Source organism: Rutilus rutilus (assembly GCF_951802725.1).
Source record: "Rutilus rutilus genome assembly, chromosome: 3".
Taxonomy (NCBI): Eukaryota; Metazoa; Chordata; class Actinopteri; order Cypriniformes; family Leuciscidae; genus Rutilus; species Rutilus rutilus.
The window spans coordinates 53849588-53871881 of NC_140211.1; the positions used below are offsets into that span (position 1 = coordinate 53849588).

The following is a 22294-nucleotide window of genomic DNA, read 5'->3' on the forward strand; positions in this document are numbered from 1 at the left end:
ATTCATTTCCTATGGGGGTCATTTTTGACCGAAGACCACAAGTGTGACTATTTTTTTTATGACCACTTAGCATACTCTAATCATGACCTCAATTTTTTTGTGTGCGCACATACCTAATGCCATACAAGTCACCAAGTTTCGTAACATTCCGATGAAGCTGTGATTTTTAAAAATTCAAAACATATTTTTTGTAATCAAAATTTATTGGTGTTTATGTGTATAAAAGTGTGTGAGTGTGTGTGTGTCTTTTTTGTACTCTTGATGTTGTAGAGTGTCACCCCTTTACAGCGGTGTACTTCTTTTTAGGATTGAGGCCGATTTGTAGATTGTACACACAAAAATTCGGAGAATTTTGTTTTTTTTGTCAATTTCCCATTCATTTCCTATGGGTCGGTCATTTTTGACCGAAAGACCAAAATCGTCACTATTTTTTTTACGACCACTTAGCATGCTCGGATCATGACCTCAATTTTTTTTTGTATTCACATACCTAATGCCATAAAAGTCACCAAGTTTCATAACATTCCGATGAAGCTGTGATTTTTAGAAATTCAAAACAGAAAATGTTTCGGTCAGAAATGACAGAGGACCGTCTGAGGGTTAAACGGTATTGTAGATATTTTGGTAAAAGATGATGAAAGCATTTGCTGTAAGTACGATCACAGTTTTAAACTGATAGTGTATTGCAGGTATGAGAGCAATAAGTTACAATGTTGAATGTGAAATGGTAAGAGAGTTGAACACATCAGAACAGAAGCAAACTGCGGCTCAAAAATGTTACGAAATGTTTGATTTTATTGCATGTCATGTTACTTTAACGTCACACGCGTTACACTGGCAAACATACTATTTAAGACAATCAGCCCTCTCTTTGAGTCCATGTAAAGCACCTCAGACTGCATCCAAAAGCCCTTTGAAATATTTGGCTCTCGACGGCAAACGTTTGTTAAACTAGCGCATTACAAAAGATTATTTTGGTGGAAAAGGAAATTACAAAACCAAAATAAATAGATTTCAAAAAGAATTTGTATTAGTACTCATTCTAGCATCAGCATTATGAAGTAGCCATTGTGAATCCTTAAAGGATCTGAAAAGGTCTGAAAACCTTTATGAATCAAGGGATTTGATGAATTTTTCATAAGCAGCTTCATCCATGAGTTCGTCAAGTTCTGCAGGTTTCTCTATGGTCATCTTAATTAACCATCCTTCAAGAAGGAGAAAGGAATGTTTTAGCAGTGCGTTATACATGCATGTGAGGTATTTCGTGAATTCAGCTGCGCTCACCGTCTTCGTGGCAGGCTTTGTTTACTAGTCCAGGGTTATCTGCCAGATCTGTGTTGATCTCGGTCACCTCTCCGGTCAGTGGAGAGTACAGCTCACTAGCAGCTTTGACGCTTTCTAAAACACCAAACTCCTCTGGGGGAAAAACACAATCCGTGATGTCTATGCTGTAATGGCCAGAAGGCAAAAGATGGAGATTTCCAATGATTCTCACCCATTTGTTCAAGCTTGGTTCCCACTTCTGGAAGCCCACAGTACACCACGTCACCTAACGCCTCCTATTGTGATAGAAGGGGGAAGTATGGAAGCTTGTTTCCGCCACAAAATAAAAAAAAATGTACATGATAATTGCGACTTTTTATCTCACAATTGCGAGTTTACATCTCGCAATTCTGACTTTATTTCGCAGAATTGCGAGATACAAAGTCAGAATTGCGTGAAATAAAGTCGCAATTGCGTGTTATAAAGTCAGAATTGCGAGATATAAATTCAGAATTGCGTGAAATAAAGTCAGAATTGCGTGTTATAAAGTCAGAATTGCGAGATATAAAGTCAGAATTGCGAGATATAAAGTCAGAATTGCGTGAAATAAAGTCAGAATTGCGTGTTATAAACTCAGAATTGCGAGATATAAAGTCAGAATTGCGTGAAATAAAGTCAGAATTGCGAGATATAAAGTCAGAATTGCGAGATATAAAGTCAGAATTGCGTGAAATAAAGTCAGAATTGCGTGTTATAAACTCAGAATTGCGAGATATAAAGTCAGAATTGCGAGATATAAAGTCAGAATTGCGAGATATAAACTCAGAATTGCGAGATATAAAGTCGCAATTGCGTATTATAAAGTCAGAATTCTGACTTTTTTTCCTCGCAAATTGCGACTTTATATCACGCAATTCTGACTTTATAACACGCAATTGTGACTTTATTTCACGCAATTCTGACTTTATAACACGCAATTGCGAGTTGATATCTCCCAATTCTGACATCTTTTCTCAGAATTGTGAGATATTAAGTTAAGGGGGGGGGGGGGGGGGGGGGAGACAGACTCTTTTTTTTACCTCAGAATAGTTTCTCACAATTCTGACTTTATAACACGCAATTGTGACTTTATATCATGCAATTGTGACTTTATATCTCCCAATTGCGTGTTATAAAGTCAGAATTGCGTGATATAAAATCGCAATTGCGAGAAAAAAAGTCAGAATTCTGACTTTATAAGACGCAATTCTTACTTTATATCTCGCAATCATGACTTTATAACACACAATTTCCACTTTATTTCACGCAATTCTGACTTTATATCTCGCAATTCTGAGAAATAAAGTCAGAATTGCGAGATGTAAACTCGCAATTGTGAGATAAAAAGTCGCAATTATCTCTTAAAATGTTTTATTCTGTGGCGGAAACAAGCTTCCATAGGGAAGACCATTAAAGGGATAGTTCACCCAAAAATGAAAACTATCATTAATTACTCGCCCTCATGTCGTTCCAAACACGTAAGACTTTCGCTCATCTTCGTAACACAAATTACGTTTTTTTGTGTGTGTGATTTTATTATCTTTCAAAGTGATCGAGTCTCTTCAGAAAATTTTGGCTAAACCGCTCAATTCATATGGATTGGTTTTACGATCTCTTTATGAACTTTTTGAAGCGTCAAAGTGGTAGTTGCGAAGCTGTCGATGGAGGGACAGAAATCTCTCAGATTTCATCAAAAAAAAATCTTAATTTTTGTTCCGAAGATGAAGGAAAGTCTTAAGAGTTTGGAACAATATGAGGGAGAGTAATTAATGACAGAATTTTCCTTGAGAACTCAATATATTGCAATAACATTAATGTAAAACAACAATATGACTTTTAAAAGTTAACATGAAATTAAAACTGAACCCTAAACTATGACTGTTTCAACCCCTCTCTCCCCTCCTACTTAACTGAATATTTTACTTGGAAACGCATCACATTATGAAAGTAAGGGTGTACTCTCACTGCATGCGTACCATACCCGAGCCCAACTGAACCGTGCTCTGGCCCACCTCTTCCAGCGGGGCAGGGATCGTTAAGAGAACCAAGTCCATGCACGGTACAGAGCGTTCACACTAGTCAAACCAACCAGACTTTGGGGGTCAAACGCACCCGGGAACGGCTCAGATAGCCTAGTGCGAGTACACCCTTCATGCTGACTTTAACCCTGTTAAAGGGTCAGTTCACCCAAAAATTTTAATTCTGTCATTAATTACTCAACCTCATTTCGTTCCAAACCCGTAAGAGCTTCGTTCATTTTCAGAACACGAATTAAGATATTTTTGGTGAAATCCGAGAGCTGTCAGAACCATCCACAGACTGCAACGTAATCACCACGGTCAAGCCCCAGAACGGCAGTAAAGACACCGTTAAAATAGTCCATGTGACTCCAGTGGTTCAACCTTAATGTTATGAAGCAATGAGAATACTTTTTGTGCGCAAAAACAAACAAAAATAACGACTTAATTCAACAATCTATTCTCCTCCATGCTACGCGATTCACGCAAGCACCATAACGCATGCATGTGATCATGTGATCGTGCTCAGCCAATAGTGGACCAGCGTTCTGTCGTAAACCCCAGAAGAGCTGTACTTTGTGAATAGCCCAACAAAGTGAAACGCGTAAGAGAGTGGCAGGGAAGAGAGGAGAGTTTGCTGAATAAAGTTGTTATTTTGGGGAGGTTTTGCGCACAAAAAGTATTCTCGTCACTTGGACTATTTTAACGATGTCTTTACTAACTTTTCTGGACCCGGAAGATGCAATTACCTAGCAGCCTATGAAGGAGTGAGACAGCTCTCTGATTTCATCAAAAATATCTTAATTTGTGTTCTGAAGATCGAAAAGTCTTACGGGATTGGAGCGACATGAGGGAGAGTAATTACTGACAGAATTTTCATGTTTGGGTGAACTATCCCTTTAACTGTCAGTCCCACTTTTTGAGCATATACCTGAAAATGACATTTCTAACTTAAATTTGTTATAACTCTTGAATACTTCGGAACTCAGACTTTTTGGTTTGGTAGACATTTGGCAGATTAATGTAGAAGTGGACATTGAAAAAAGTTATAGGAGTTTAAGTGCACAAAAATGTAAACATATATACATTTTATTTAAAATATATATTTTACAAAACATGTTCAACTTTAAAACGGCAAGATTTTGTGTGGTTGAAACCAAACATTTCCACTAGATGACATGATCTGAACCATATTTTTCACAATATCTACAAAGTAAGCATCCTATTCAGAAGCAGTACGGGCAGTATTTGAGTTGAATTCAACCTCTAAGGCTTTGTGTTCAGACTGCAGGCAAATCATTTGCTAATGATCAAATAAGATTTGTGTGGAGGAGACTGGTATATACACGTTTGAATATCCTGTATTTCCGTCACCAGTTTTGATGTTATCGTTGTGTCACATTAGGAGTGACAATTTGAAATCCCAAATTGAGCATCCAGAGTGCACTGTCCAGACAGAGACGCATCTGTAAAAATCTGATTGGAATCGCATTTTGGTTTGAATGGTTTCATGTGTGTTTTCTGCTGTCCAGACCATCAAAAACCCATTTGGAGAAAATCTGGATATGCAAAAAATTTAATTTGCTGGCAGTCTGACCATGGCCTAGCTAACATAAAAGACTTGCGGAGAAAGAAGACCTCGCCGCCTCATCACAAGTGGAAAATCTATCCGTTTAAAACTTTTAAAAGATTTTTTAAGTGCATCGCTATTTCAAAAAGATCTGAACACGCCTTTTTGACACTGATGAAAATTCTTGTCACAAATTAATAAATTACTGTTGCTCTGTCAATTGTATATATAGTTTGTCAAGATTGATGTAGGTTTAGACTAAGATATGATATATAATGGCAAACGTCCCAGTGGTAAGACAGTGAGAGGTAACAGGGTTCATGCCGTTTCAGCAGTAAAAAGTGTAAAAACAAGGATAAAACATTTGAAACTGAACCGACCCATTTCTTTATAGAGGGGAGCAAACCTGAGCAAAGTTGCTGATGCCGACAGTACCCACACCATCCTCCACTCGCACCCACTCGTGTTTGTCTGTAAACTTCAGAGCTGTGAAGACAAGACAATGTGATTAATAAAGAGAATTTTCATCATAAAAAGATCAAGATAAACAGAACAGTTAGTTAAAGCAGAGATGGTCTTATTATTGGGAGGGAGATACGAGGGTCCGTGGCTCTCTACCATTGGAGAGAGCGTAACGCCTAACTTGGATCACGTGTGCCTCGATGACCAGTCTCAATCACTGATACAGTCTCGACGTCACTGAATTTCGATCTGAGTTGTGCGACAGTCAATCACTGTTTGTGGATACCATGAATGAGAAGTTGCGTAAACTGAATCATACCTGTCGTGCGATTGTGCGTGACTTTTCTTATAAAACAATTCAGTGTAAACTCTTAAAATAGATCAATCCAAATTGAATGTTTAAGAGCAAACGTTGAAGATTAGCCAAAGGACTGTCGATTCATTAAATGATAAGCCGTTCTCCCACAAAAGTGGTTTATTCAGCGTAGTGAAGCCTCTCCCCCATTGACATCCATTAAATAAAAGTATTAGCAGTATTGCGCTTTTTTTTTTGCTTACCTTGCCTTCAAATGGCTTTGATTAAAGTGTCAATATCAAGTGTTATTTTACTATTATTTTTATTCTAGATTTATCAATATTTTAATTGAGCTTTTGAGATAAAATAGCTTGTGCTGTTGTCATATACATAACTTATTTTAATTTCAGTTTCCATAATTTCAGTATTTCATCTAATTTCAGTTGGTTCCCAAGGCAATGTTTCAAAATTTTATTTAAGTTTTTTTTTTTTTTTTAGTGTTTTAAATATTTTATTTTGGCTTTATTTCAATCCCCACAAACAAATTTTAATAGATGTCAAATTAGTTCTAACATTGTTATAAACACTTGTGACTTTTTCACTTGTGGAAGACAAAATGGGGAAATGTTGAATAATGTACTGATCATTCTTTTTCATGCAATTACATTTCAAGAATTTCAAACGTCAATGGTACGTTTCAGTAAGGGGTCGTGTAGACTAGAGAACACCGGTTTCAACTAAAACCGGAAACCTTTTTATGCATTTTGGCTGTTTATTTACACGACAACAGCGTTTCGGAGGCCTGAAAAGGCAAACTTTGAGTTTTTGAAAATGATATGGGGTTGGAATGACATGAGAATCATTATTTGCCCTTACATTTTGAAGAAATATTACTTTAAACCTGACACTTTTCTTTCAAGAACAATTATTATATAAATATTAACTTCCTGACTGATAATAGTTGACCATTTGAACTCCATGAGGCGAACGATGCATTAATTATTTCCAGATCAGTCTCTCCATTTCACTGCATTATGTTTTCTAAATGATTGAAAATACCTTCTCATACCATTGCACTGAACATGACGCAGTCACTGAGGGTGAAAGCAACAGTAAAAAGGTCACGTTAGGGCACGCTGAAGGATTTTAATTCCTGTGCCAGCAATTGCAAAATAACTGCCTTTCAAACAGGTTTCTTAAATACCCAATCATGGGTTTCTGTACAAGAAAGCTACAAAATTAGATTCACATGATAAAACAAGTGATTCACATTAAACATCCACTTCCGTATGACAAACATGTCAGGAATGCCTCAATATCCCTAGCACGGGACCTGATTAAGAAAGCAAGCAGTCATAATTTGAAATAAAAAGAATATAAACTGCATATTAAGAACATAGTTCTTAGGAAAATAGTCTGGCACACCAATGAACCAGTGCTGAGGATTCCCAGAGGGGTAATGCCTCAAATGAGTCGGATTCTAGCATCAGCCCATGCAGAAACAATACAGGTTTAAACCAGATTGTGAGCAGGGCTGAATGCTGGAGCATGGCTGGGCTTTATGCAAAACACTCCTGTTGTTATTTCTGATCTTGAGGCAGCATAATGGAGGTGATGCATGGATGTAATTTCACATACACATTACTGTACACAGATTTGTCACTGACAGATTTCGGTGAGATATAATGTGGAGTCAGGGGCCTCTAATCAAACTTCACAGGCACGGGATGCAGCACGGTCTTAACTTTAAATAGCCACATTTTAAGATCGCAAAGCCAAATGATAATACTGTAGCGAGAAAATTGGTGCATGACGAGTTTGATGCAAGAGTTTGATGCAAGCGTCAGCAAAAATTACATTGACCTTACATGCACATGTAAACAAATCGCTTTAAATAACGCAGAATAGAAGGAAAAAAAAATATGCAATAACGAAAAAGTTCCACAAATAAAGAGACCAGTGAAACGGAATTGTTCGAAAATCGAATCCGCCAAGTAACTTAGCCTACGAATAAAACGTACAAGACATTCATGACGTAACAAACGAACCAAAGTTCCAACGTAACCAACGTTTAATCTCAATACTAATTCGATTCGATTAGATTCCAGCACATTAAAGCTCTTGAAAACACCAAAAAAAAAAAAAAAAAAAAAAGCTGACAGGAATGGCTGCAGTCCTTACGGAAAAGCTAAATGTGAGATGTAAAACGTGGGAACCGTGAGTTCAGTAAAGTTTTTACCTCCCGAAAGCCGCGAGCTCGTGTAAAGCGTCCTTAAGATGTTTGGTCTTAGCGAATTTTGGCACGTCCAGATATGTGCAGGTCTCGAGAGCAGGGGCAATGCTGCCGAAAAGTTTGTCGAAACGCATCTGAGCGCCGCACACATCGCCATCTTCACCGACTCTGGGCTTCACATATGAAATTCCAGCCTGATGCACTTGACCGAGCGAGAGGCGCGCGACAGAGGCAAGAAGCGCGCTCACGCTAAACCAGGGACCTCACGGTGCTGATAAGTTAGACTGAGAACAGAGAGATATCGATAACGACGAGAACATTGGCATAGACTAAACGACCCATTATACAAAGTCCAAACATGACGAAAGCAAAAGGATGTGTGTTGCACAGTAAGTAGAATCAAATCCTTTGGTTTTGAAAGCCAACGTTCAATCATGTACAGAATACATTACAGAGTTTCTTTAGAGGGGCCCCCAAAATATGTGGATATTTAAGCCATATATGCATATATCAAACCAAGTGACGTCTGCAAACTAGAAAGCTACACCTTTTCCCCCTTTTTTCCCCCAATTACTTTTAATCAACTGGTGATTCTCACTGCATGTCTGAAGTCACACACACCTGTATGTAACCACAGGTGTCATTCATCAAATTAAACATGGTCCATTAACGTTTGACAATCCAAAGTGTCACTTTTTACACTTATTACTTAAGCATACTGTATAAATAAGTTTTATAAAACAGTAAAATGTTCTGATTTTATTAAAATATCAAATATTGTACAATCTGTCTTTAAAATAAATGGTTAAAATACACTTGATGTTTTGCCATCTAATGCAATGATATTCATACTTGTTGGGGCCAGTTTTTCCCCCCCGGTTTCACAAACGAGGCTGAAAGCTAGTCCCTGACTAAAATGCACGTTTGAGCTGTTTTAACTGAAAGCAACTTGCACTGACATGTCTTAAAATACATCAGTATCATTGTTTTGTCTCGAGATGCACAGCACACCAGTATTGTTATAAAGTTGATAAAAAGCTACTTCAATGTCCTAATTTACCTAAGGCCTAATCCTGGTTTATCTAAGCCCTGTCTGTGAAACCAGGCCTTAGAGTTCATCAAGCTTGCTAATTATGACCACTACCACCATTACAAAACTGCTTTAAAATAGCATATTATATTTTGAGCAAATTAAGCAAACAAAAGGAGAGAAAACTAAGATGAGATGATGTCCATCTGTGATACAGAAACAAAGCACACAAAACCGTTTGGGTTGTATAAGTCATTATTTAATGGGATTCAATTGAACAGCCATTGTTAAAAAATACAGTTGGACAGAAGATCATAAAACATCCAAATATGTCTAAGAAACATCTTGTTTAATCACCCCAGGTCACAAAACTGCAGTAAATCGACAACGGGAAACAGAGAAAAGAAAGCAGGGTTCCTATTCCCCATGAAACTGTGAGCCGTATGTTAAAAGAACTGCTGAAATCCTTCCTTCCATTATGAACAGTGCATAGGTCTTGAATATTCAGGTTATAACCCTAACCAGTGACAATAAATTGGACAGTTCAGGTTGAATCAAGAAATCCCCAGGTGTGTTTTCTTCAGAGTTACACTGATGTGCCCTCTGCAGGTGAAGCTGCTTTATTATCTTCAGGTTTCATAGCAGGGAAGAGAAGCACCTCCTGAAGGAAAGCACATCAATTCAGATCAGACCGAGTTTTAATTTCAAACCATCCACAGAATCATCTTTGACTGATTTATTTACAGGTTCTAGTAGTTCTACTGAAAAGGTGTCATGGTGGGTCATACCTTGATGTTGTTGGAGTCTGTGAGGAACATGGCGACCCGGTCGATGCCCATGCCCCATCCGGCCGTGGGTGGAAGCCCGTACTCCAAGGCAGTGCAGAAGGTCTCATCGATAAACATCGCCTCATCGTCACCTTCTGCCTTGGCCTGCGGACACAATATGAACATTCATTCACCTGGAGGTTACTTTCTAGTTTCTACCCAAAGCAGCTTGCTAGTGATGTGCCCGAAGCCAATTCTGAATTCGAAAAGGCATGGAAAAATGAGTAACGCATTCTAGGGTGCCCCAAAAGGGACAAGTTAGGCTTGCTGCTGTAGTCGGTTACATTACAGTACATCACGTGAATATAGTAGGGAGAGATGACTGACAGGACGGTGTCTGAGGATTTGTTGCGCAACAGTTCCTGAGCGCCACTGACGTCTTTCAACATCTTATCTTGTAAAACGTGTGGTCCGTACCGCCGCTCCCTGTACACGGAGGACACGTGATCGCAAATTGTAAAGAGAAGGTAAAAAGCGGGTGTGCATTCAAAAGAAATTTCAACCCCGCATACTGATAGAAGCTTCCTGAATTTAATTTTAACCTTTAATATTATAGTGATGTACCAACTGGTGTTTCCTGTAGTTTACAGCTTTAGATATTTTTTTCCTTAAGGAAATTGGCCACGTACTGTACCTGATAGGCTCCAATTAATTGATATTGAATTGAAACCGAATTGTGAAATTCGTCTAATGCCCAGCCCTATATACTACTATTCAAAAAGATTTTTTCAAGTTTTTGAAAGAAGTCTCATTACCAAGGCTGCATTTATTTAATCAAAAATAGTAAAAACAGTAGTATTGTGAAATATTATTCCAATTTAGAATAGCTGATTTCTATTTGAATACATGTTAAAATGTCATTTATTCCTGTGATCAAAGCTGAATTTTCAGCATCATTACTCCAGTCTTGATCCTGGATCCTTGAGAAATCATTCTAATATGATGATTTGACGCTCAAGAAACATTTCTGATTTTTATCAATGTTGAAAACGGCTCATATTTTTGCAGGAACCATGATACAGTTTTTTTCAGGATTCTTTGATGAAGAGAATGTTCAACAGCATTGATTTGAAATGGAAGAAATCTTTTGTAACATTACAAAAATCTTTACTGTCACTTTTGTTTAAAGGGGTGATATAATGCCCTTTTCACAAGATGTCAAATAAGTCTCTGATGTCCACAGAGTGTGTATTGTGAAGTTTTAGCTCAAAATGCCCCACAGATATTTTTAAATAGCATGTTAAAGTGGTTGAGGTTGAGCAAAAACACACCGTTTTTGTGACTGTCCCTTTAAATGCAAATGAGCTGCTGCTCCCAGCACAGAGGGCGGAGCCTCAACAGCTCATGTCCTTTTATCTCACACAGGCACGCACTGAGAATTTCTAAAACGTTTAGACTTTTGTGTTTAAACCGGAGTCAGACAATGATGGAGAGACTCAAGAAGAAGTGACAACATGTAGAATGCAACAGGACATTTCTGAATGGTTAGTTGATTAATTTATGTAGTTTATGTGTAGTTATCTCACAAGTCATTGATTAGCATATTCTGTCATGATAATCTATAAATCGCGTTCCCTGGGGCGGGGTTTATGTAAATTGTAGGGTTAGTGATGTCACTAACCCGGGAGGAATGTCACATAGTCTCTATCAGCCGTTTGTTGTAGTCCTTAAAAAGCGATTTCTTTAAAAGAAAATATCTCCCTTTGCTTTGAACTTTGAGCGTTGTAACTTTGCAGATGTTGTTTATGCTCAAACAGCAACATTACACACTAACTAAAGTTAGAAAGGTGAAATCATAAATCAACCACCCCTTCAATTTAATGCATCCTTACTGAAAAGTAGCAAAATCTTAGAAACCTGAGAAAGTCCCCCGAAATTAAACTTCGGGACAAGATTAACGTAGAAAATGAGGTATTTGATAGTTCAGCTTCACCTTAGCCTGCTGCTCAAACAGCTCTCGTTGTCTGATAGGATCGTTCAACTCTGTGTAGGCATTGCAGATCTCCTTCTTCATCACAAAGAGCTCGAAGCGCTCGGTCAGACCTTTCTGTGATCTGTGCCTGAGGAGGAGAGACAGACAATACATCAGTTGAATGTGTTTGATCAGGGGTGTCCAAACCTGTCCTGAAGAGTTCAGCTCCAAATGTAACTATTTTTGGTCAAATAAATGTAGTATATTTTTGTTCAGTAATATTTTTTATTTTTTCCTTTGTATTTAGAGAGAATTTCATGGTACTAATTGATATTGATGTGATAATTATGATCACATTTTTTCCATTGAAAATTATTCAAAAATGTTCTTCAATTTTTTTTTGTACTTTTCAATTAAAGCAGCATTTCATGTTAAAATAGAGACAATGCCTTTAAAATAAAACATTTTGCAGGCATATTAGTGCCATCTGGTGGGAGTTAAAAAAAACAAACACATCTGTAATGCCATGTTTTAACCATTCGATTCCTAGATTCCTATATAGCTCTATATAAAAAAGGCTTTATAATCTCAAATACTTATTCTTTATTAAGTTGTGGATTTGGATATACCTTCAGATTTCTCAAAGACAACTTTGTAAAGGTTTAGATTTTGTTTGAAATGTTGGTTTGAAGTGTTTTTGCATTACTTTTACTACAGTCAAACCTGAACACAGAAAAATACATTTTGTTACACATCAAAATTCAACAAAAATGTAACAGGAATACTTTATCAGAGGTTAATCAATTTGATTTCAACCTCTTACAGCCACACCAGTTAATTTGTGTGTGTTTTAGTGGGTGTGTATTTTGTACTCTCGATATTTTAGAGTGTAACCCCTTTCCTAATGGGCCCGCCACCCCAAAGTTGCAAGTGCGTATTTTCCACTCACGGGCACCAGGGGGGTGCGAAACGACCACCATTCAACCCGAAATAAGTAATATAACCATTCCAATGACTCCGAAGCTGTTCAGTTAAGGTAAAAAAAGTTACTTAGTTCACCTTTAATACATTTATTTCCAGAATTTGCAAAAACGTGCTTTGTTATAGTGACACCAGTTCATATACATATGTTGGTGGTGGTGGTGGGGATGGGGATGGGGATGGGGGGGGGGTCTATTTTGCACTCTTGATATTTGAGAGTTTCCCCCCTCTTTGCTGTGAACTTTTTTTCTGCATAGTGAATGATAAATATTCTCTGTATTTTCGTATATCTGCGCATTTCCCATTAATTTCCTATGGCGGACATTTTTGACCGTGAACAAAAGGTGCGAGTTTTTTGGGGTTTTTTTTTACGACCACTTAGCTCCAATACTTTTTTTTTGTGGTCACACAGTGACTGCCACAAAAGTCAAGTTTTCCGATGCAGTAGCAAATAAAAAAAATAAAATAAAAAAAAAGACCGAACACCACCCAAGGGTACACACCCGAACTCAGCTAACCAGGCTTTAAAGAGACTCACTAGAAACGTCCAGGCAAGTGTGTTGGAGCTGGTAGGAGCTAAAACCTGCAGGAGGTTGGCCCTCCAGGATCAGGACTGGACACCCCTGGGTTTGATCATGTGTGATTTACCTACAGAGTGAAAAACTAGAAATCAAAGTCAGGCACATACCATTTTGCTAGAGGACTCATGATCTGTGGATGATCACAGATGAATGTTGGGTTGATGCACTTCACCTCCAGGTAGTCTCCCACCAACTACATGGAAAAATCAACAACAATATGGCAAAATCAGTTTGATGTGTGACCTCAAACATGACTTATTTAAAACATGCAAGTAGTAGCCTTAATTTTAGCCACCTCACACGGCCGTTATCCTCGATAAAGGTGCGCTAATATCTGGCACATATCCAAGTGTTCGTGCGGAGTGTGGAATCTAAACTAGTATCGCTCACAGCATTGCGTTTAACTTAACTTCCACGACAGAGCGCATCTTCTCAAAGCCCGGCTTCATTGTGAGCAAGACACAGAGCTCACTTCTCTCCAACAACGTGGACAAACTTGTTCCTTTCTCGTAATATGCAAAGAATGTGAGATTAGTCAGGTATAGCTTAATTGTTCATGTTGTAGTGTTTCAGTTTGCTGCTATATTTTATTTATTCGTTTTATATAAAATATATATATTTTGTTTGTGTTCTGACCTCTGAAAAACGGAGTTTTCATTCAATGTTAAGGCTAATTGATTATGTTTACATTGATATTTCTCTTTTAACCGTTTCAGTTTGCTATATATGTCCTACATTAAAAAAAATTATTTCCATAAATTTAGTTTTTTAAGATAAGGCAGTTATTTATAGCCTATTTTAGTTCATGTATTAAATGTAAACAATTGAGAAAGAAAATGGATGTGTATCATTACGCACATTCTTCCACTCATTACTGACATTCTTCAAATATCTTTTGTGTTCATCAGAAGAAAAACTTGTACAGGTTTGGAACAGCTTGAGGGTGAGCGATGACCATTTAAATTTTGGGTGAACTATCCCTTTAATATTTAAAATGTATTAAACATGTTAGCTTTGGGAATTTAAGACAAGTTGGAGGTTATCCTAAGTTTTTTACAATGATTTTTAAAAACATTATAAAATTTTGTCTTTAGATCAATCTTAAGAAATGTTTTTGGGAACACAAAGTATTCTTAACTTTATACTTAAGTAAGAAAATAGCAGTTGAGAAGAATTTTATTCCTAGGAATGTTTAGTGAATCCGTGAGCTCTTTTCCATCGCATTTCTGACATTTCAGTGTCAGTTTTTGGCCCGAGGATCATACCTTATCAAGAAGACGAGCAGTCGTCCTAGGAGGAGGGCATTCAACTTCTTTCTGAGCACAAAGGTCATCTAAGAACTTGCGCGTTTCTGTCAAAAAAAAAAAAACATGAGTTTTTTTTTTAGAGTAAAGCTCCACCGCCCATGTTCGATCATGTCAAGTAATTTTCATGTAGTGATTCAACAGCTCTTCTCTGTGCTCGTTTGTTTATTGACTGTAGCCCTTACCATCACTGTCGTAGGTGTCAGGAGCCGGAAACTTCACTCCCAATTCCTTCTCCAGGTCTTCAGTCATGCTGATCCGTCTGAAGGGAGGAGTGAAGTCTATTTCTTGGGCTTGTCCTTCTGGACCATCAGGATGATACGTCACCTTATAGCCTCCGGTAACGTGCTTCACCATTCCTGTGAAAGCAGAAACGTCACTTGGTGTTTTCAGACACGTTATATAAATGAAGGGATAGTTCACCTAAAAATTACCCTCATGCCATCCCCGATGTAAATGACTTTCCTTCTTCAGATAAACACAAACAAATATATTTAGGAAAAGAATCCCTTTGTGTGTGTCCATATAATGCATGTGAATGGGTGCCGCGTGTGTGATCATGGCTGTGACCCGTACGACCCCAGTGAATCAATGTCTTCTTCACATGTCACAACTTCTCTCTCATGAATGTTCGTATTACAGTCGACCATAAGCAATGATTAACAGTTAAAACCGTAAAAGTTAAAAACATTAGTGTTTTTCTTACACACACCAAACATTTCACTATATTAAGACATTGATTCATCCACTGGGGTCGAATGGATTACGGTCATGTCCGCTGCGTGTGGTTTGTCGCTTGGCACCAATTCACTTGTGTTAATCTAATGAAAGAAAGTCATAAGTCTGGGATGGCCAGAGATCGAGCAAATGATTATAGATTTTTCATTTTTGGGTGAACTATCTCTTTTAAATCATTGAAAAATCATGGAATTATGACGGTCAACAAATTCATGTTAAAAGGCTGAATTCACCCAAAAATGAACATTGTCAATTACTTGCACGCAGGTCGTTTCAAAACCCACAAGACTTCCCTTTATCTTAAGAACACTAATGAAGATAGTTTTAATGAAACCTGAGAGATTTGTCCCTCAAACAAAACTTAGTTCATAAAATTAAAATCGTAAAAGGAATCCATGAACGGATTACTTATATTCCAAAGTGACTTGCAGTAAACGTCAAGCGTGCACAAGAGCGCACACATTTGGATTCGTACTGAATGAGCGATCTACATGAGCCCAACTTTATTTGTATAGCGCATTTCCCACATGCCAGTAGTTTTGGTTTCGCTTTAAATTAGTTTAGGCTTGACATTAAATGTGTATAATGTATGCCACTATCATTTGTTTATTTTCTACTCATATTTTTCATTCCAGTTCATTTCTGAATACCATTACATTTAAAGGATATGCTGATTGAGAGGAACATTTATAGTGTTAATAATGTCTGTAAACATTTCGTTTTATATATATATATTTTACATTTCAGAATGTAATAATAAAATGTGATTTATACTCCGATGCCACTTATCTGTGTTTATTTTTCCTCAATGCAATTTGGACCCAGTTCAACTATCCCTTTAAGAAGCACTATGAGCGAAACTAAAGAACTGAGAAATTCTGGTTCGATTCCACTTGAGGTCAGTTTCTTAATAAGCTTAAGTGTATTGCATTTATTTGTAATTTTTTTTGTGATGTTCCATCCTCTTCAGTTGAAGGATGCAGACACTCCAGAGCATGAAATGAGCAGAACAAGGTATGGCAGGGGATTAAGGCTACGTTTACCCTGCAAGCCTTAATGCTCAATTCAGATTTTTTTTGTTCAGCTTTTACACATTAGCTTTTAAATATCAGATTTGAGTGTGAAGTGGTTACCGTCCTGAACTGCACGCGCATAAAAACGATAACAAATACAGCAAGTACTGTCATATTTAAGTAAACACAGAGGTTATTGAAGTCAGCATTTAGGCGTTCATTTATAAGGTTATGTGCCACAAAAGCCAGAGAATTTGTGCGAAGGTGATATGAGGACGCAGACGAGGAAGAAGAGAGCAATGTTTTTCTTGTACAGTTTTTCCTCAAATTTTGCTTGTATAGAGCGGTCACCATAATATTTAAGTGAATACTGAGTCTTCCAATATTCAAAGAACTACCAGAGTGATGTCCATCAGTTCAGAATTGTGACAAATGTTGATCTAGATTCTAGAGTGACGTAAAAGTCACATGAATTATGTGACTATTCAGACTGAGGTCACATTGTAAAACGTATCAGAATTAGGACCACATATGGAAGTGGCCCAAATCTGAATTGAAAAGATCAGATTACATGTGGTTTGTGCCGTTCATAACGTTATATAAAAATCAGATCTGAGTCACATGAGCAAAATAAATTGGATTTACTTCTAACAAACCTGAGAGAAGCTTCTCTGTGATTTCCATCAGGTCATGATAGTCCGCATAAGCCATGTAGAACTCGCATGTGGTGAACTCAGGGTTGTGGGTGAGATCGATGCCTTCATTACGGAACTGACGCCCGATCTCATACACACGGTCGATTCCACCGACTACCAACATCTGAAACATTGATGAAGGTTAGATATCCAATATAACTCAAGAACTTTCAACATTTCAAATTTGAACAGTGACACATTTACCTTATGGTAAAGCTCAGGAGCAATTCTCATGTAGAGGTTCATATTGAGATCATTGTGGTAGGTGACAAAAGGTTTTGCTACAGCACCACCAGGTATCAGATTCATCATTGGGGTTTCAATCTGTAAAACACATAAAAAAAGGCAACCAGTAAAACATGGAGCAATTGAAAAAACTCTCTAAGCAGACCATCTCAATCCGCACAATATAAAAAAAAAAAATATGACATTGCGATATTTAGTTTTTCAGCTATATATGAATAGCTCTATTTGGAAATAATTGTTTTCATGTCTATATATTAGGGCTGTCAGTTAAACGCGTTATTAACGGCGTTAAGGCAAACCCATTTTAACGGCGTAAAAATTTTTATCGCGCGATTAACACGTAGCAAACTTTGTCGTTTTTTTCACATGCTTTTGCAACTAGTAACGTTAGTAAAACTACAACACCACCGGATCTAGCTAGACCGGAAAACAAAACAACAGGCACGCCGCACACACGTTTGGGCTTTCTCAGTTTATGACCAGCAATAAAAAACACAGAATGGCGCCGCCAGTGTGTACACACTCATAGAGAATAATGTGTTCGAATTCTAAATACAAGGCGCTGCGCTTCGCTTCTCGTTCAGTGTGCGACCCCCTTTAACGTTACATTTTGAGTGGATGAATGATGAGCGCGAGATGCCGAAATGGATGCCAATAAGATTCTGAATGGAAAAAGTTTAATTTAAAAAAAGTGGCCAAATGGTTCAATTGACAAGACCAAAGTGATCTGTGTGTTTTGTCGTTGTGAACTGAGCCATCATCGCAGCACGTCCAGTCTGAAATACCACTTGACGGCCAAGCACACACACAGCGGATGCGAATTATCCGACAAAAAGAAATCAAGAGACATTTAGAATAGATAAAAATGTGCGATTAATCGCGAGTTAACTATGACATTAATGCGATTAAATATTTTAATCGTTTGACAGCACTAATAGAGTCTATAAGAGCTATTAAGAGTCATCTACTGAAATTAGGCATTCTAGAATGATTGGGGTAATTTTGTAGGGGAGTAAATCTGCATAGAACATAAACATTACAAGCAAGAATAAATACAACAGAACAAAGATACAAATGAAATAAACAGTGCTTTATGTTTTCAGGTCTAACAGTTTTCTGAAATTCTGAAATTTCTGAAATTGAATACTCAAATGTAAAAATAACACTGCATAGTCTTCACTGTATAAATTAAATATATTTCATCTTTGATAAAGCGACATAAGTGTTTTTCTCTTTGTATTTTGCTGTTTGATTAACATTAATGACAGACAGAAGCAGGTTTATTAGGCTGCTGTCACTTTAAGAGTGAATGCACAGATCCAATATAATGATACGCATCCGTTTTTTTCTCAATTGTTTACATTCACGTGAGCAATAATCGACTGTGTTTATGAGGATACTCGTCGACACGGGCACTTTGACAATTTTGCATGCATGTGTCCGTTCTAGCACATATAGTCGTGAAAGAGGACGGAATTCAGTGTTCGTGTGCTGTCTGCGCGCACAGAAAGCAGCACACAAGTTGCGAATTGAGTTCTCTTTCGCATCTTCTTGGGCTCTAATGGTTCAAAATTGCTTGAATGTTTAAACTGACAGGACCTAAAACATGTGCAGATGATAAACATTCACTGTATGATGGTTAAACTTTGCAATTAATCCCTGAATCACGTGCGTTTTGAACCGTAGTGCAGATCAACTACAATCCCTATGACATCGCACATCCTGCAAAACACCGAACATCACGGATGCACACATTGTGATATCAATGCTAAAACTATATATCGTGTAGCCTTAATCTGCACTTCACTTGCTCTTTACAGAGATCTCCCTCTTGTGTCATCCTTACCTCAAGAAACCCAAGCTGGTCCAGGAAACTGCGGAGATAAGTGATAATCTTGGAACGGGTAACAAACTTCTGTCGCACAGAGTCATTAAGAATCAGGTCCAGATATCGCTGTCGGAACCTGGTTTCCTAAAGGAACAATGAATAAACATCAGTACCAGTACTAAACTGTACCCCCAAATACCAGAGTCAAAGGGTGTGCTGAAAACGAAGGGTAAAACCGAAAGAGTGTTTAAAGAATCTAGTCTTTACCTTGTCTTTCAGGCCAAAGTGAAGGTGGGGAAGCATATGAAGGCACGGAGACAACAGTGTCATCTCCACTGGGATGATGCTCAACTCGCCCTTCTTTGTCTTGCCAGGGTTCCCCCGGACACCAATGATGTCCCCGCGCCTTAATTTGTTGTTGACGTGCACAAAATCTTCTTCTGATTTGTAGTTCCTAAGAACGAATAACAAAACACAGGTTAAGTTACTACGTCAAAATGTGAAATGCCTGTGAAACGTGATGCCGCAGAGTGCAAATCCGACCTGGAGTTGGCCATGACCTGCAGCTTGACTCCTTCTCCTCGCAGGTCATAGAACAGCAGCTTGGCACCTGAAGCCCTCTTAGCGTGGACACGACCTTTCAATCAAGCAAAAACACGAAGGCGCAAAATAAGGAAAAGGATCAAAATGTTTCTTAAGACAATGTTTTGGATCAAGCAGCAGAAATGTCTCTTTTTGTTAAAGATATATTAATTCTTCATATTTTTAGGTGGATGAAATTTGGAAGTTTTTGCATGGAATTTGTTAGTGTGTGTGTGTTGTGCTTTCCTGATCACATCGTGGCACTTCACACACTAGAGGAACAAAACGGTTAAATTTATGATTTCTTATAGTCATGTTTGTGGTCTCTCTTAGAAGAATCTTAGAAGATTTTAAAAAATCTTATAGTGTGGCCCCAGCTTAAGCTTACGCTACTCCTACATCAGGTCAGAGGTCACTCTTCCGCTGGGAATAGACTCACGTGAGGCCGTTACTGGAAGCCAGTGATTTTAGTTTATAAAGTTACAAATATGAATATTTTTCTTTCAAAACAGATGGATGTGCTTTTATGGGCTTAAAAAAAAGGTCCCATTCACTCCCATTATAAAGCTTGAAAGAGCCAGGATCATTTTTTTAATATAAATCTGTGAGTGAATTATGGGATAATTTTCATGTTTGGGTGAACTATCCCTTAAAAAATAAAAAGTAGAAAACATTTACCTGATAAATTGAGGACAACATCAGTCAAGTGGTCCCCTGGCTGAAGGTGGCTATATCGCTCAATGAACTCCATAAGCGACAAGTCCACATGGAACTTGTGAGGGTACGGGTCTTCATCGGTTCCCTTCAAGGCTTGAATGGCTTGCGAACGGATCTTGAAGTATTGCTGTATTGAAAACAAGAGAGGCAAGATAAATCAGTCACAATTGATTCTGAATTTGTGTTCCAGAAATATGACTTCCACAATCAATACTCAACATACATTTGGGTCCAGGATTTCCTCATCGGCCCCATATGCATTTTGCTGTGGCTTGTCATTGGTCTCCTGTTCCTGCTGTTCTTTGATCTTGGCTTCCTTCTCAGCTGCCTTCTTCTCAGCTTTCATGCGCCTTTTCAGCTCACTAAAGACATATAGGGTTAGAATGAAGCTCAGGGGCCGGTTGCATAAACTGCTAAGACTAGTCTTAAAAGTTAGCCATCTATTTATTTTTTCTTCAAGACTGGTGCTTACTTTTTAAAGTCAGTTACATAAAAAGGTAGATCGGTCTCATTTGAATCAGAAAAGAAAGACTGGTTACCTCTTGACTAATTTCTAGCAGTCAAATTAGTTCTTAAGGCACAGTCTTAACATAGTGGCTAAGTTTATGCAACTGGCCCCAGACGCCATGCAGAGAAACACTACTGGCATTGCTGTCGCACAGCTTGCACATTCATGCTGTGGCAGTCTCTAACAAGCAATATTTTAAAGTGACAAAAGGTTGGTCGCTTTTCGCATTAAATGGAAAGACCACCAACCTTTTGCCACTTCTCCAGCGACTTCCTTGAATAAGCAAAGGCAGGCTTTGTGAACTGGGAAGAGCAAACGTCTGCGCCCTGAACGCTTGCAGCCTGCATATTCTGACCAGATTCAACATGATGCGAACGCCCTATTTGATGAATCAAAAAACAGTAATTAATACTATGCGGTGATACCATGGTACTATGGAATTAGTTTTCACTGTCATAAATACATATTGGTATCATTACTGTTGCTGTTTTTTTATATATATAATGTTGCTGGTAACACTTTACAATAAGGTCTCATTAGTTAATGTTAGTAACTGCAATGAGCCTTACATTTGTCTCAGTATGTAGTTTTTAAAAGTCAGTTAATATAAATATGACTTTGTAGTTAGTTCATGTTTGCTTATCTATTAAATAATATTAACAGATACAACTTTTGACTTTAATAATATAATAGTAAATGTTACTATTAACATTAACTAAGATTAATAAATGCTTTCGAAGTTTGTTTCATTGTTAAACCACGCTGTTAACTAATGTAAACAAAACCTTACTGTAAAAGGTTACCATGTGAAGAAATTCTAGATTAATAATACTGCGATTATGAAATACTTTCTCGTCCTGACAGGTGAAACAGAGCTCTAAAATGAGAGTCAGAGAGAGGAAAACAGCTGAACACTAACGTTAACGTTAGTTCTTTTGAGTCGGATATTCCCAATGAATCATTTGAATCGGTTCACAAATAAGAATCTCTTTAGCTGAAATCGAAACGGCATAATAATGAAACTACTTCTGTTGTAAGAGAAGTATCCTAGCATGCTAGTCCGAATTTAGCGTGACCCGAAAACCGATAGTGAAAGCATTCAGAGAACACTTCGAGTGATAAGGCGAAAAGCAAGATACTTTAATAACCCTAATCGCAGGGACGTTACAATAACATATTTACGAAGTCACGACGTAAAATAATTGCCGAGTCGGTTCTTTGAAATACTGGGTAACGTTAACGGAAAATTCTGACCTCTCATACGCGAATACGCCATTAGCTTTCTGTAGAGCCGCTAAGGAATTATGGGGAATGAAGTTGTCATTTGGACAACTAAATACAACCGGCTGTGCAATTTGAGGATTTACGAGCATAAACGAGATTCGCGAGGATGCTGGCGAGAGTATTATCGGCACAAACACTATACATGGTGAATAGGAATCAAAACACTCT

General features: G+C 37.8%; 2 protein-coding genes across 3 annotated transcripts in view; both read right to left on the reverse strand.

Annotated features, from left to right (window-relative positions):
* Nucleotides 1-669: 669 nt before the first annotated feature.
* gcshb (glycine cleavage system protein H (aminomethyl carrier), b) lies at nucleotides 670-8437 on the reverse strand. The gene is made up of 5 exons (XM_084405784.1): nucleotides 7887-8437; nucleotides 5297-5376; nucleotides 1496-1559; nucleotides 1285-1416; nucleotides 670-1205 (listed from the first exon to the last, which is right to left on the reverse strand). Exons 1-5 carry the CDS (start codon nucleotides 8035-8037, stop codon nucleotides 1108-1110), a joined length of 525 nt encoding a protein of 174 aa, XP_084261910.1. The 5' UTR covers nucleotides 8038-8437; the 3' UTR covers nucleotides 670-1107.
* A 710-nt stretch (nucleotides 8438-9147) lies between these two features.
* The window catches only part of kars1 (lysyl-tRNA synthetase 1), a 13466-nt gene continuing 319 nt past the window's right edge, over nucleotides 9148-22294 (reverse strand). The window contains exons 2-15 of one of the 2 annotated variants that reach the window (XM_084404460.1): nucleotides 21091-21221; nucleotides 20558-20696; nucleotides 20296-20461; nucleotides 19579-19672; nucleotides 19303-19489; nucleotides 19054-19179; nucleotides 17166-17285; nucleotides 16923-17085; nucleotides 14701-14874; nucleotides 14477-14562; nucleotides 13319-13404; nucleotides 11671-11797; nucleotides 9699-9842; nucleotides 9148-9571 (exon numbers count right to left, since the gene is read on the reverse strand). In XM_084404460.1, coding sequence (XP_084260586.1) covers nucleotides 9497-9571; nucleotides 9699-9842; nucleotides 11671-11797; nucleotides 13319-13404; nucleotides 14477-14562; nucleotides 14701-14874; nucleotides 16923-17085; nucleotides 17166-17285; nucleotides 19054-19179; nucleotides 19303-19489; nucleotides 19579-19672; nucleotides 20296-20461; nucleotides 20558-20696; nucleotides 21091-21209 — 1806 coding nt within the window. In that variant the 5' untranslated portion in view covers nucleotides 21210-21221 and the 3' untranslated portion in view covers nucleotides 9148-9496. The remainder of the gene's footprint in view (nucleotides 9572-9698; nucleotides 9843-11670; nucleotides 11798-13318; nucleotides 13405-14476; nucleotides 14563-14700; nucleotides 14875-16922; nucleotides 17086-17165; nucleotides 17286-19053; nucleotides 19180-19302; nucleotides 19490-19578; nucleotides 19673-20295; nucleotides 20462-20557; nucleotides 20697-21090; nucleotides 21222-22294) is intronic. The other variant, XM_084404459.1, reaches the window with a different exon arrangement.

Excerpts from the sequence above, each read along its gene's own strand:
- gcshb (XM_084405784.1), bottom strand. The coding sequence starts at position 8,037 with ATGGCGATGTGTGCGGCGCTCAGATGCGTTTCGACAAACTTTTCGGCA. Across the intron at positions 5,377-7,886 it reads GAGCTCGCGGCTTTCGGGAG|CTCTGAAGTTTACAGACAAA; the intron begins GTAAAAACTTTA and ends TTGTCTTCACAG. Across the intron at positions 1,417-1,495 it reads AACCAAGCTTGAACAAATGG|AGGAGTTTGGTGTTTTAGAA; the intron begins GTGAGAATCATT and ends TTTTTCCCCCAG.